This window comes from Folsomia candida, unplaced genomic scaffold (genome assembly GCF_002217175.1).
Source record: "Folsomia candida strain VU population unplaced genomic scaffold, ASM221717v1 Fcan01_Sc012, whole genome shotgun sequence".
In the NCBI taxonomy this organism is placed as follows: Eukaryota; Metazoa; Arthropoda; class Collembola; order Entomobryomorpha; family Isotomidae; genus Folsomia; species Folsomia candida.
Window position 1 is genome coordinate 4,206,189 of NW_019091204.1, and position 14,039 is coordinate 4,220,227.

General features: G+C 35.7%; 1 protein-coding gene across 4 annotated transcripts; it reads right to left on the reverse strand.

Annotated features, from left to right (window-relative positions):
- Positions 1–4,901: 4,901 nt before the first annotated feature.
- On the reverse strand, positions 4,902–11,810 carry LOC110855258. Of its 4 annotated transcripts, XM_035855958.1 has the most exons (6): positions 11,702–11,810; positions 10,607–11,076; positions 9,923–10,189; positions 8,884–9,256; positions 6,470–6,958; positions 4,902–5,981 (listed from the first exon to the last, which is right to left on the reverse strand). In XM_035855958.1, the coding sequence occupies exons 2-5, from the start codon at positions 11,058–11,060 to the stop codon at positions 6,493–6,495; spliced, it is 1,560 nt and encodes a 519-aa protein (XP_035711851.1). In that variant the 5' UTR covers positions 11,061–11,076; positions 11,702–11,810; the 3' UTR covers positions 4,902–5,981; positions 6,470–6,492. The 4 variants fall into 4 exon arrangements, with proteins under 4 accessions (XP_035711851.1, XP_021959366.1, XP_035711849.1 ...); XM_022103674.2 differs by having other exon boundaries at positions 4,902–6,958; positions 11,702–11,809; XM_035855956.1 differs by having other exon boundaries at positions 4,902–6,958; positions 11,692–11,782.
- Between the last annotated feature and the right edge of the window lie 2,229 nt (positions 11,811–14,039).

The following is a 14,039-nucleotide window of genomic DNA, read 5'->3' on the forward strand; positions in this document are numbered from 1 at the left end:
CCCGCCCAATTGCCCGAGGATCTGCAAAGAAGGGCAAAAGAACGGAAATATCGACCAGTTGACGGTAAAATGTATTTGTTTTGATCGACTAATAACCTACTAACGTATGTACTTATACACTAAAAAAGATATTGTCATGTAGGGAGTTTATACACTCTTAGAAATCCAATACAAAAATAACACCAAGCGGTATTTATGCATGACTCTACCAACCTGGTAGTCATAAGCAGTATTGTGTGCATATATAAATACATATTTATGTATGTATGAATGTAGTAATAGCTCTGTATTAAAGTTTGACCATATTGATAGAACATTTCTATGGACCTGCATAATTTTAATATTTACCATGGGATAGCAAGTTTAACACCGAGAAATCAATACCTGCGTGACCGTACCAGATTTCTAACTGTATGTAGAAGTCGAGTAAAAATTTAAAAAAAAATAGATTTATGAAACGTACATAGATTTTGCTGCCTATGTATATATGTTAAAATTCCGCCAAATGTGATTACACGCGAATGAATAAAACGAGAAAATATTGGTCCACTTATTGTTGTGTGATAATGTGATTTTTTTGGTCATAATCAGTAATAATCACTTATGTATCTCTGAATAGAATTTACCCGAAATTAACAAAAAAATACAGTAATACAACTAATTTCACTCACATATGTAAGAAAATCACCCTCCTTATATCATCGTCGGAATTATATATGTACATATTTGGAATATTTTAAACAGTACTTATCAAACTGACCGCTTTTATTTTACATGAAACAGAGACGGGCTATCCAATATGCAGACCGTACCCGTACCGTTACATCACAGTTGCATTCGTAGTAGACGGAAAACATCCATTTTATATTCGAGAGGATCAAAACCCAATTGGTAAGTTGAGCAAATCTTTATTTATGTACATAGGTATGTAGAAGTATATGACTAAATATTAATGGTGACCCTAAAAACTAAACCATACGGTGGACTGAATGGTATTCCCTTACTTGCCAATAACTATCCTTATTTATCTTAAACTTTACCCTAATGTCCCAATATACTTTATTTAACTAAATTATACGCACTATATAAAAATAAGTAAAATTTACTCAAAGTTTAGTAAACAAGAGAATGACGCTACCAGAAGGTAAAGATTTAACCACTCCTTGGACAAATTTTACGTACATAACTTAATAAGTTGGGACAAGTTTTGCACAAAGGTTGGTTAAATTTTACCTTTTGGTTGTGACATCCACTTCTATACTTCTATGTCAAAATCGTGAAATTTCTTTTTAACAATTCAAAAACCGGTTGCAAGCGGTTGTAAGGAAAAAAATTATGAAACCTTTCGTGGAAACCGATTTCGAAAATATTGAACCGTCTTTGAGCTAAAACTGCGATTTTTTTAAATTTACCTCCTCCCACTCAGCGAGGAGGCAGAATAATTCCTAAATATTGGTACCGTTGAACTCATAAAAATCGGCTCTACAAACGCTGAGAATTTTATCAAAATAAACTTTTTTGTCTTAACACAAAAAAAGTTGATTTTGATAAGATTCTGTTAAGTAACCGACTTCGGTTTTTATTATTGGTATTTATATGTAGATATCTGGATTTTGGAAGAGATACTAAAATCATATCAAAACATTTGGGAGTGCACCCACACTAAATTTTTTCTGAACTCCATACCCAATTTGTTTTTGAAACCTTTGAGTGGGCATGACTGGCAATAATGTGGCAATGAAGTTAAACTATTTCAGGATCTTAGTACATGCATTCGGTTATTAAAGAAAATATTCAATTTTTAAATTAGAAAATTCCTTGCACATAAATACCGTTCGTTCCAACATTCTGGCAAAATGGTTTGCCTGCATGATATACCATGGCGATCATAGGCCGCACTATAGATTTGTATTCAAACATGCAACAAAAAGATGAAGGCCAGCGCTCATAAATACAAAAATGTATTCACCCATGCCACCCTCATAATTTGTTGGTTCAGAAAGAAACCAGTGCCATCAACCAATTTCGTCGCGAAAGTCCAGCCAACTTTGATAACGGCCTAGAAATTTCCCTTAAATGGCGCGTCTCCTAATAGAAAATCAGATTTATCGGTGGCGAAGACGCGTAAAATGTTACCAGAGAGGCATATGTAAGTACGACCTGAGGGGTTGACTGAAATTATAATATATTTTGACAAGGGGTCTTTCGAAGGACCAAACAATCTCCATTGTCGATAATCTAAATTTAATGTGTATAAGCAAGGCTTGATTACCGGTTTCTAGGACTTGACAACTTTTGCATTTCAATTAAACTAAATATAATTCAATGTAGTTTTCCTTAGATTTGGCTCAAACATCCCCGTTTTATAAAACACTGATCGGAGAAGATTCTCCTCATCATGCTTTAAATAAAATGTTTCCCAATCACTGGTCGGATTACATGTTGCGCGTCGCGTTGACCTCATTTGCCGACTGGTCCGTGAGCAGTCCGAAATCATCATTTTACTGCTTTGAGATAATCCAACGGGATCATGGACTTACAAACAAAACACCTAGAAACCTCTTACCATATATGGATTCGGACGGGTGGGACTCAACCCTGAATGCGGTGTACTTCACAGCCATCGATAGTATGATTTATTTTAGAGAGGATCTAAATGTGATAGTCTTCATCTCCAATAATAAGTGGAAATGGAGCGGTGATAGCAATCCTATGCGAGGACCGGAATACGAATTTCCTTCTCCCGACGTTGATAGCACTAAAGGAAGATGCAAACAGGGTCCCGTATCTAAAAATGTGCTTTATTCGGCGCTGGAGAGACATAAAATCTTGCTGATTGGTCTCTTCACGCCGAAAATCTATCAGGAGTATAGAATGTTTTTCAAAGATGCCCCACATCCTGAGAACTTTCACATGTTGGAAATCAATGGGACCGTGGGTGCCACAGACGAAAGAACGGCGGCAGGTATTAAGGATCAGATAATGCCAATAATTCGAGATCGTGCCTGCACTTGTGAAATACGATACGAATTTGCTCTCATAATCGACTCCACACAAACATTTATTGGTAAAGAATAATTTGAAATCATTATATACGAAACATTATGAATTCATGGATTTATGAACACCAGTATATGAATATCCGGTAATACTGGACATGCCGGACCGGTATGTCCAGTGGCGGGTTATCCAGGAGCTAGGGCTTGAGTGACATATGTAGGGCTCCCTCGCTGGCAAGGCATATATATGATTGCAAGTTTTGAAGCGAATTTCCAAGAAAAAATTCGCACGAGTGGCAAACCAATTTTTCCACTCACTTTAAATTTTTGGCTGTCATTTTTTAACGAAGAGATAATTAAATTCTGTGTTCAGTTTTAGAATGCTTATCAAATTTTCCACTTTTTGTGCATTTTACATATCCAAAATTAATTTCTAATTGGTTAAAAAAACAGGGGGAACCATGCCACTTTCATTGTGTAGACACTTTACATATGCCATATTCTACTCTCGTATCTATTTCGTCCCAATTTTATGTACATTTGTTTTGGCTAGATCTTTCATAAATCGTCCGAAGTTCTTCTCCGTTGATAATTTATGTACCTATCCGGGTAAATAATTGAGTCTCCAGTCCAAAAACAGCGAACAAGAAGACGTCTGCTAGTTGCTCGCTGTTGTTTTTTTTACCTAATTTTGGAAAGGTTAAAGGTATCAACTATATACATATACGCCTACATATGTAGGTACCAGCTTTCAGATTTTACTTGCAAGATTTATTTATATACTACACGACTATGCATAGCAATTTCCGGTTTTGGCAAACTGATATTCTTCAGGATTAGATATATGCCTTTGATTTTTTTTCGGTTACTTGTAAACACTTCAGTTGCGAACAAGATTTGAGGGATGATGCCAAGGTAAAGAGTGCCGTAAATGATTTCGAGAAACACGTGAATCAGGCGGTTGTCAATTTGGTACAAAAAGTTTCCAGAGGGCGTACCTTATATTACTCAAAATTTATTGTATATAACATATTTCTTACAGACAAATTTCGAAATAGAGTGTACAATTTAAGGACATACTTAGAACTCGCTATGCCCAAAATTGTATTCATCGTTGACAAACTACTCAAGGAAGATCCCACCGCGAAACTGCACCTGACAACGTTTGGAGATTACCCCACTGCCCAAAACCACAATGAAAATGCCACTTACTGCTACCGCTACGAACTAACGACGTCAAACAAGGAAACATTCCTCACCGCGGTAAAGACTGTGGACAGCACGTACGGCGGAATAGATAAGAAAGAGTCCAGCTTGACAGCTATACTCTACACTGCGACGGAACCGAAGATCAAATGGTCGTCGAAGGACACGAAGCGGGTCGTAAAAATTATTTAAATCGTTTAACAATACCAAAGAAGGGCCAGAGTATGCGTACCCAGAAGGTCCGATCGGTGCGTATGGGAATTGCTCACAGCGTCCCCCAATTATTAGAGATGTCTTTAAAACATTAGAAAAAGAAAGATTTTACTTGATTCCAATGATTTTTGGAGACAACAGTAGAACCCTCTGGGATGGAGTGTTAATGAGTGTAATGAAGGATAAGTATTTTATAGAAGAAGAGCCGATATATGAACCCAGTAATCGAGACTTTGACAAGGTTGGAAAGGCTATCAACACCTGGGCTAATGAGGGTTGCGCGGATTGAGCTAATTAATAAGGTAGAGATTATGAGATAATGATTTTACACTAATTGTAAGAGGGAAAAAAACAATACCCAATCCAGATTAATTGATTCCTCAGTCATTTTCATTCAAATCATAGGAAATTCATTTTCACTATCATGCTCTATCATAATAAGTCAAATGAATGAAAGTGAACAGGTATGAGCTACATACATAATTTAATCACATGGCAATTAAAATTATTTATTTCAAAATTTCATACGCATTTAAATAAATACGTCAGTGAAATACATTGCTTACGATAAGGTCAGACTTCTCCTGTTAAAAATTATATAATAGGACCAACAAAATGTAATATTTTATGTGTGTTTAAATAAATCAACAAAAACATATTCACCTGAACCTTTGTAACGGAGGATTAGCAATTTTTCAAAATTGTTTAAACACATTTTCCTCCAATTAAGAAATGTTATTAAATTGTCTAAAATTGCTAATGTATTTTACATCGAGGTAACATTTATGTATTTTGTAACAATCTAGTTCATTAGAATATTATTGGCAACATTTTTAAATATAAAATTCTTTGAAGTACATTCAAATGCAGAGAACAAAACAAATCGGAAAATCCACTTTACGAAAAGGAGAAAATAACAATTAAATAGTTTACAAAATTGTTCCGTCTAATTAAAAAGTTAAACAAGTTCTACTTACTCACGCCAACTTTGTAGCTTTGCAAACTTACACAAAATTAAAACACGTTCATGATTTATATAAATTAGATGTTCAACCATTTGCATAAATTGTTATAAGTACAACGTATTGTATGTCTTACAAAATTACACAGCTTTGCGTAAGTAATATTTAACCTATGTAGGAAAATCAGTTTTACGACATACGTCTACACCAATTAGAACTAAACCGTTTGCGAAATTGTTATATCTATAATTTTAAAATTAATACATATCACTTCACGCAGATCTTTGTAATTACGCAGATTTCCAGACTAATGCACGTTGTTGTTAATTCATAATTTTGTAAACTCTACAAACCTAACAAGTTACAAAACTTTGGGTTATAAGTAATTTTCCATATTTAGCAATCAAAAAATCAATACATATCATATCACGCCAGTTTTTGTAACTTTGCAAAATTCCAAACTTTTACAAACTCTTACAATTTTGTAAACTTCACAAATCTAACAAAGTTACATAGCTATAGGATAAGTCATTCATAACTTATACAAGAAAACAAGTCCAAACTTAAAGAAATGGTAACATTGCAAAAAATTAGTTGATATCTATCACGCCAAATTTGTAACTTTGCAAATTTTCCAAACTATTACAATTCCTTCTTCCATCATAACTTTGTAACCTTTACAAACCTAACAAAGTTACAAAGCTTTGCGCCAAGTCATTCATCCCTCACAAACAAAAATATTTAACTACAAACTTTTAAATAAGTAGAAATCATAACATCGCAAAAACTTAATTGAAATCGTTTCACAACGAACTTTGTAACTTTGCAAATTTCCAAACCATTACAAATTCTTGCTCCCTCATAATTTTGTAAACTCTACAAACCTAACAAAGTTACAAAGCTTTGCGCTAAGTCATTTATCCCTCACATCAAACATTAGTACAAAGTAACAGAAAAATTGTAAAAAATTATTGACATCTCTTCGCACAATTTTTGCAACTTTGCACACTTGCAAACTTTTACAACTTGTTCTTGTTCCATCATAATTTTGTAAACCTTGCAAAGTTACAAAGCTGTACGTCAACTCACACAGAACAATCTCAGCTTAATAATTAAAGAAATCGCAACATCGCATCCGCAAATTCCATCTCGACCGGATCTCCGGCCACGTTTGGGTGCATGACGCCCACGTGCAAGTCCAACCCGGCCTGGTCGTGAAATCCCATGTTGCACAGACCACAGACCACGATATGTTCGCGGATGTGGCGCTCCAGTTGGTCGCGGGGGAAGGGTTCGTCGCAAAACTGGCAGATGCGAATGTCACAAACCGCCACGTGCTCGGCGAGATGATCTTCGCGCAGAAAACTTTGCCCGCACGACGCGTGCGGACAGGCGAAGGGATGTTTCGACAGCGTAATTGTCCAAGTCGGGTCGGTCGCGGAGCGGCGGGGGCGACTGACGCGCGCCGCGAGCCGGGTCGCCGCACCTTCATCTTCGGATGATGAAGAAGATGTCGAAGTCTTGCGGTCTGTGGATTTTCGCTTGTTCCGTTTTCGACAAGTTTGGGCGTTGATGTGCCTGCAATTTGCATAAGTTTGTATTTACAAGTTTTTCTTACATTTATAAGTTTTTAAAATGCAATTTAAATTAATTTATTTAATTTACATGTTTAATTAAATATTTAATATTTAAATAAATAGAGCAAATCTTACATGAACCCGATCACTTGGAAATTTATCCTCAAAATGGTCAAAAATGATTTTTAAAATCTCAAATTTTTGGTGGTTATTACAAACATTACTGATATTAGGTATCCGAGAAGAAAGGAGACCTTAATCAATTACTCACTTCGAATTTAGTTTTTTTCATCGCGCTCGCCATTAATTCGTTTCCGGAAGACTTTGCAACTTCATTGTTAATTTTCTCCCTCCGTAACCAAAATTTTCTTTAAGTATCGACTGTTTCACAAAGCTGGGAATATGTCTTCTCACATATAGCCTAAATTTTTTTAATTGAGCGAAGATAATGGATGTATGTGGGATTTTAATTTTCCAGCATCAAAATGATTTTTTTCTCGATTTTTTCCTTGATAGTTATTGCATTGTGGATTAGCCCAAGGTCGGTCCAAAAAATTTGCATTTTGTATTTTATGATACACCTTGATGAAAGGAATCAGACGGTCTGTCACACATTTCCGAAAACAAACCTGTGCGTCCTCATAGCCCATATGAACTGTGGGGTCCGAAACATGCCCAAATTGACCGAACGCCAGCCAAACCTGAGATTTTTTGAGAAATTTCGAAAAATATTTTACTTTCTGTTCGGTTTTCAGTTGAGAGATATATTTCCCATGAAAAAATTCCCTTCCCGAAGTTTCTGTCACGTTTTTAAGGACGTAGGACTCGTCGTCAGTGACCAATTATTTTGGTGACATTTTGTTGCACGGCTTGGTAGGTCTTGCGTTTACCATTTTTTCTTCACGTTCCGTATGTTTTGCTGGAAATTTCTTTGAATACGCTTTGACCCGCAATTTATGGGCTTTAATATGATACAAATAGTTTGTATTAATCTTTGACTTCATGGCGGCATCAGGCACGGACGTGGATGAATAATTTTCAAAAAATGATTCAATCGTTATTAACTTTCGAAGGGCCTATATGGTGGTTTTTTCTCATGGTGCGTATTTTAGGTTGACATTTTCGGATTCTGCATACTTTTTTATGTATGTCTCAATTTTTTCACGCCCACCCCCTTCTCCGTTGAAATGCAGTCAAGTCTACTTCGAGTCGTTGTCACTCAAATTTTTGGACTTACAAAAACTCGTTTCCCGATTTCCTCAATTTGAAGTGGTGTAGGAAATTTATTTTACAATGAAAACTTATGAAATTTTGGGGAGACGTGGTCAGATATGTTTAGCATATTTTGCAAGAATTTCAGATTTCTAACCCTACTTTTGAGGACTCTGCTATTAAACGCCCTAGTGATCGGGTTCATATAAGATTTGCTCTATTTAATTTATGTTGAACACGGTATATTACCAAATAGACAAAATCATAGCATTTTGTTAACCACTTATCGCTTCTGAAAATTTATTTAAAAATTCTGAACGACAAATTTGATCGTTGTCAATTTTTTAAAATTATGCACTCCATTAGATCTAGACAGTTTTTGAAAGACGAGATCTTAGATTTAAGAAGGCTTCGGAAACATTGGAATTGGAACTCATTTAAACTCGCTTAATAAAAAACTCATTTCAGCCATTTTATTAATCGACTTAATGGCTGCAAATTTGTCGTCCAGAATTTTAAAATAAATTCCCAGGGCTCCAGAAACATGTTTAAAAATGTTTTAATTTTGACCATGTTCGTGATAAGTCCTGTCCTAAATGTGAATTTTTAGTTGCTTACAAGTTTTACTAAAAATCCAAATATTTCTAAAAAAAGGATCTGAATATCCTTATTAATTAAAAACCCACACCGGGAATTTAATCCGAAATTCTTTACCGTTTCAAAAACCCGGGCGACTGGAAGGTTTTAGAACACGTGGAACACTTGACTTTCTTCTTGATCGCAGGAGTTTTCTTCACCGAAAGGTCCATTGTTTTCTCGGCGTCACGAATTTCCTTTCCTTTTTTGACGGGAGGGACGCTCAGACTGGTGGCGGTCTCGTCGTTTTGAGAATTTGGCCGTTTTTTTGGCGGGACGGTGGATTTCCGGCCAACATTGAGATCTCCGCCAGTCTGCGTTTCTTTCGAGTTAGCTTCGAGGTGCGGCGGCATGCTGGTGGTGGCGGTGTTTACCCGGCCCGAAAACACGTGGCGGGGTCGCACGGTCCACTTGTATTTGTAAATCGGCTGCATTGTCGAGTCCTCGACGACTGTAAGATGAAAACAATTTATGAGAAATTTTTTGAAAAATTGTAAACTAAATTTTAGTAGTAAAATAAAAACATTTCTCGAAATTATGACAGATAACGGTGTAAATTTCTTGTTTTTTTAAATATGGTTTTCAAAAATGCATTGCAAATGAGGCAAAAATTGCTCCAGATTTCATAAAATTGTGATATTTAGTTAACGAATATCTTAAATTAAAAAAACTATAGGAATGAAAATTTCGCTAATTTTTTTAATTTCAACCTAAATCTTGCGTTTTCTGTAAAAAAATTTCAAAAATATCCTCCAAAAAACCCAGACTTTTTTTCACAAAATTTTGGACGACAAACATGAATTTAAGAAATTGTTTCGTTGCTTGAGGGTACTCATGATTCCTTGGTCTCATAAAAAAATAAGTTTCCGAGATAATATCTCGGAAATCTTAAAGATTTTGTCAGCACGATTTTTTTTACCCGTTCTAAATATTTTCTTTGTAAACTATTTAAAGGACAGAAAATAATAATTAATTATTTCCCAAAACTTCCCAAAGTTTACCAAAACTAATTTGTGATTTCATAAAAAGAAGCACGAAATTAATTATATAATTAATTTATATTATTAATATATATATATTAATTAATTATATTCATATTTATGTATTGTACACATACGCCCACCCGTCCAAGTCCTTCCAGGTTCGCAAGTAGTCACACTTTTTTGTCCGTTAATATCATATCTCGGGCCAGTCGAGGCGATCAATTTTGTAAAATTGGTGAGAATTGGGATCGCGTCGATGTCCCGGGTGGGCGCGGGTGAGGTCGAGGTTGCTGCTACTACTGCTGCGCCGACGATTTCGTCGCTCTTGATAACTTTGACCTTGGTGAACTGCTCCATCGCCAAGAATGGGACGGAAGGAGCCTCCGAACGACAAGCAGCTTCTAATAATAATAAGCAAAATTAATTAATTAATTCACGCCGATATTTGTAACCCAGTAACCCACATTTTATAATTTCACAAGAATTTTAAGAAAATATATGTACAGATTTTGAAGTAAATTTTCCTTCTTAAACTTTTGGAACTTTAAGAATTTACGACTCAATTCACGTAGTCGATTTCCCTTGAAATATTTGGAACCTCATCTTTCTTTTACAACGTTACAAATCTCCGCGTAAACACAAATCCGCAATTCACTAAATTTCTTGCTCCTACTTTTTAAAACTTATGTAAATTTTGTAACTTTTCTACTCTAAAACCTTCGAAAACCCAAAATGTAGAACTCCATAGCCACCCGAAATCTTTGCAAACTCATTTTTTTATAAAGTTACAAATCTCCACGTCAACCCAATTAACTCACTTTCCTCCTCCTCCTTCTTCACGGCCTTTTTCAGCATCGGCATCGTATCTCTCACCAACTTGACGACATCGTCGATCTGCTTCAGTACGGCGACCATTTGTCGGTGCAAGTTCCACACGGTCGTCATCGCCACGTCGCAGGCCGGGCAGGTCGTCGTCGTCGCCTCCCCCTCATTTTTTTTCGTCGAATTTTCCTCGCTTATCTCCGGGCTCGCACTCTTCACAAAGGTTTTCAGCAGAACGGCTTGTTCTTTTTGGGTTGAATTATTTGTTTTCTTGTCGTCCGTTGGATTAGCGCAGATGAAACATTTCGTCGTGGTCGCCATGGTGGCCACGGGGGGCGGAGAATTTTCCCCTGGAGTTGATCGTCCCCCGGGAACAATTAATTCAATCCGGTCGAGACGGACGAACGGGTTTGGCTTTAAGGGTGACGATAATTCGGTGGATGTGGACATTCAGGATCCAGCTGGTCTAGAAATTTGGTAAAAAAATCACACAAATAATTAATTATTAGCAACCCGGTTTAATTAATAAGAGCGGAAATAATTAATTATTTAAATAAGAAACGTAAAACTTTGTTTAATTACTTAGGGTCCAAATCGTCTGGAAATCGGGTAAAAATAATTATTTGCCACATATTTACAAACCTGCTGATTTACAAAACTAATTTCATGCCAAGAATATGACGTAATCCAATTTAAAAAACGATAATAATTCCGGAAAACTATCATGAATGATCATCATTACCTATAATGATTCGTTTAAATCGTTCCTTAATTATTAAGAAACTTAAGAAACTTTAATTAATTGCGTCATGATTTCAATAATTGTGCCCCAAAACGTAGAGGAAAAGAGAAACGTATATACTGTTTTCGGATACAATTAATTATTGTTCTATTAATTATTCTTACTCAATATTGGATTAAAAATCTTGGAAATACAGATAATTAACTTTTACGTTTCAAACCTGCTTTAACTAATTTCCTGCGAATAGTACGATTTGAATACTTAATTTTGACAGATAAAGAACCCTAGATTGTTAAGGGGGTGAAATAATTAACAATTATAATATTTAATTATCTTTACCTTAACTTACCTTTAATTAAAAAGTGACTATTTTTTTGGAGAGAAATAATATGTGATTTTCGTGAAGGATTTGGTTCCCTCTTGAACACCTTTCTCTTTCCTCCATGTCTCCCTCCAGCGCATGGGGAAACGTTGCGCGGGTCGTGCGGGAGGAATTGGGGCGATTTTTTCTTTTCTGAGGGAACACCTATTTGGTGACGACATTATTCGAGAGGAAATGTTATAATTACAGATTTTTTTTTCGGTAAAACTGGAAATAGTGCCACACACGGTGTGCACGGCCCCCTCGCCACGAAGATGAAATAACAAACAAAGTAAATATCAATGCTAGCCAAAATCTTGTGTAATATGCAAAAAAGTGATGAAAGAAGTGGAAAAATTGCGATACATTGCAAATTACTAGAATGACGTTCCTTTTGTCAAATTTTTAATTTGACAGAGAATTTAAAATTAGTGATTAATTTAAAAAAATGAAATGTAAATAGTTACCTTAAATATTCGTGAATTAATCACGCCCAGAAAATTATTCATTTACATTGTATTTCACAAAATGTGTCGAAATTTGTATCGAAATTGAACCTAAAACAAAAAAAAATTGTGAATTGATCGGAAATACTTTGAAATTCGGCAAATTTGAAAATGCCAAAAGTTTTAATTAAAGTTTTAATTTTCTTTGCGAAATTCTCTCCTATGAAAATAATTGTTTTCATTCATACATATTTCTTGAAGATAATTGGTAGATACATACATAATCAATTTGTAAATTTTTGACGTCATCACTTCTTTCACATAGTTAAAATTATAGTTTCTAAATTATGTAAATTTGTACAAAATGACGCACAGGCAAAATTCTGAACAACACTTTATGTAACTGAAAAATCTCCACTGCAGCCGTAGGTAGCCCGAGCCAGGAAATCTGCCTCAAATTCTGACTCTGGGGTTGAAACTTTTCGAAATTGGAATTTGCGTACATACAAAGGTACATACGTCGACGAATTTCAGTTCGAAAATTAGAAAATTTCGAATTGGAATATTTTGATTTTTTTAGTAACAAAATATTTGTTGACCCAAATTTCAGCTTTCTGTTCATGCCAATCGTCAAATCTGGGGCATACATAATACCACATTCCCAGCAGAGCTTTTTGATTAGCCATATTTATTTCTAATTAATTAGTAATTGATAATTCGAAGGAAAATATTTTGTCAAATTAATTGCTAATTAATAATTAAACCCAGGTTGCTAATTAAGCCAATTAAATAGCTAATTAATTAGAAGATTGACCAATTAATCGGTGATTTTTAGTGACGTTCTAATTAATTAGTAATTAAAATTAGTTTCGGTAGTACTAATTAAGGTCAATTAGTAATTAACAATTTGTTGAAACATGTTATTTAATTGCATATTAATTAAAAGGCCTTGATTCCCAGCCAATTAGGGGCCATCCATATACATATTACGCCATAAAGAATTTTCCATTTTAGCACCCAGTCATTTATACGTTAAGAGATACGGAATTTTAACATAGGAAAGATAGGAAGACCTAAACCAGCCAGTAAAATGATGACGTAATACATACATGTACGTTCCCTTATGGTCAAGCAGAACTTGACCTCGCGTTTGTTAACTGCATTCAAAATTTCAATTTGACAGGGCGAATTTTATGCACAAGTTGATGGACGGACGGACAGACAAATTGGGTACGTTAGTCCCGACTCGAGCTAATAAGCTTTTATGCCATTTGCCCTACAAAAACAATGCCTTTTGTTATTTTGGATCGCCTTGGTCTCCATCCGAAACCGTTCCCATTCCTCCCTTCGCCTCAACCATGCCTTCCTCTTTCTCGTGGTTGCCGTCGAACTCTTGAGTTTCGGACAAGCCGCCCTTCTAAGTGACGCCAATTGCCCCTGCCCCCCCGTATTCGACCGGAAATCCAGCTGTGGCAAGGATCTCAATAGCACCGACTGTTTCAAAAACCGTGCCTACCAATGCCCCGAACCTGGCAAGACGGCCGTTGGGTCGAAACTGATCTGCTATAATGGGCCATGCCTGAGCACGTCACACGGCTCGTTGTGCACTTCCTACGCGAACTATGCCAAAGGCGAGTTCCAACCTTTACTCCTGATAAACACTCTAAATAATTCGGTGACAAGAACATACACTCAAAATAAGGTAGTAATGAATCCTTACCATGCGGAATGACTATGTGGCTCTACCACGTCGGTTACGATTTGTCGTAGAAATGGTAATAATAAGTTCAGGGAAATTCAAATTTAATACACAATGGTATTCACTTCTTTAATATTTGGTAATGAATTTGAATTTCCCTGAAATTATTATTACCATTTCT

What these genes read in the sequence shown, in the direction of transcription:
- LOC110855258 (XM_035855958.1), bottom strand. Translation starts at nt 11,060, where the DNA reads ATGTCCACATCCACCGAATTATCGTCACCCTTAAAGCCAAACCCGTTC. An exon ending in GAAGAAGGAGGAGGAGGAAA is followed by an intron (nt 10,190 to 10,606) that starts GTGAGTTAATTG and finishes TATTATTATTAG; the next exon opens with AAGCTGCTTGTCGTTCGGAG. An exon ending in TCGCCCGGGTTTTTGAAACG is followed by an intron (nt 6,959 to 8,883) that starts GTAAAGAATTTC and finishes TGCAAATTGCAG; the next exon opens with GCACATCAACGCCCAAACTT.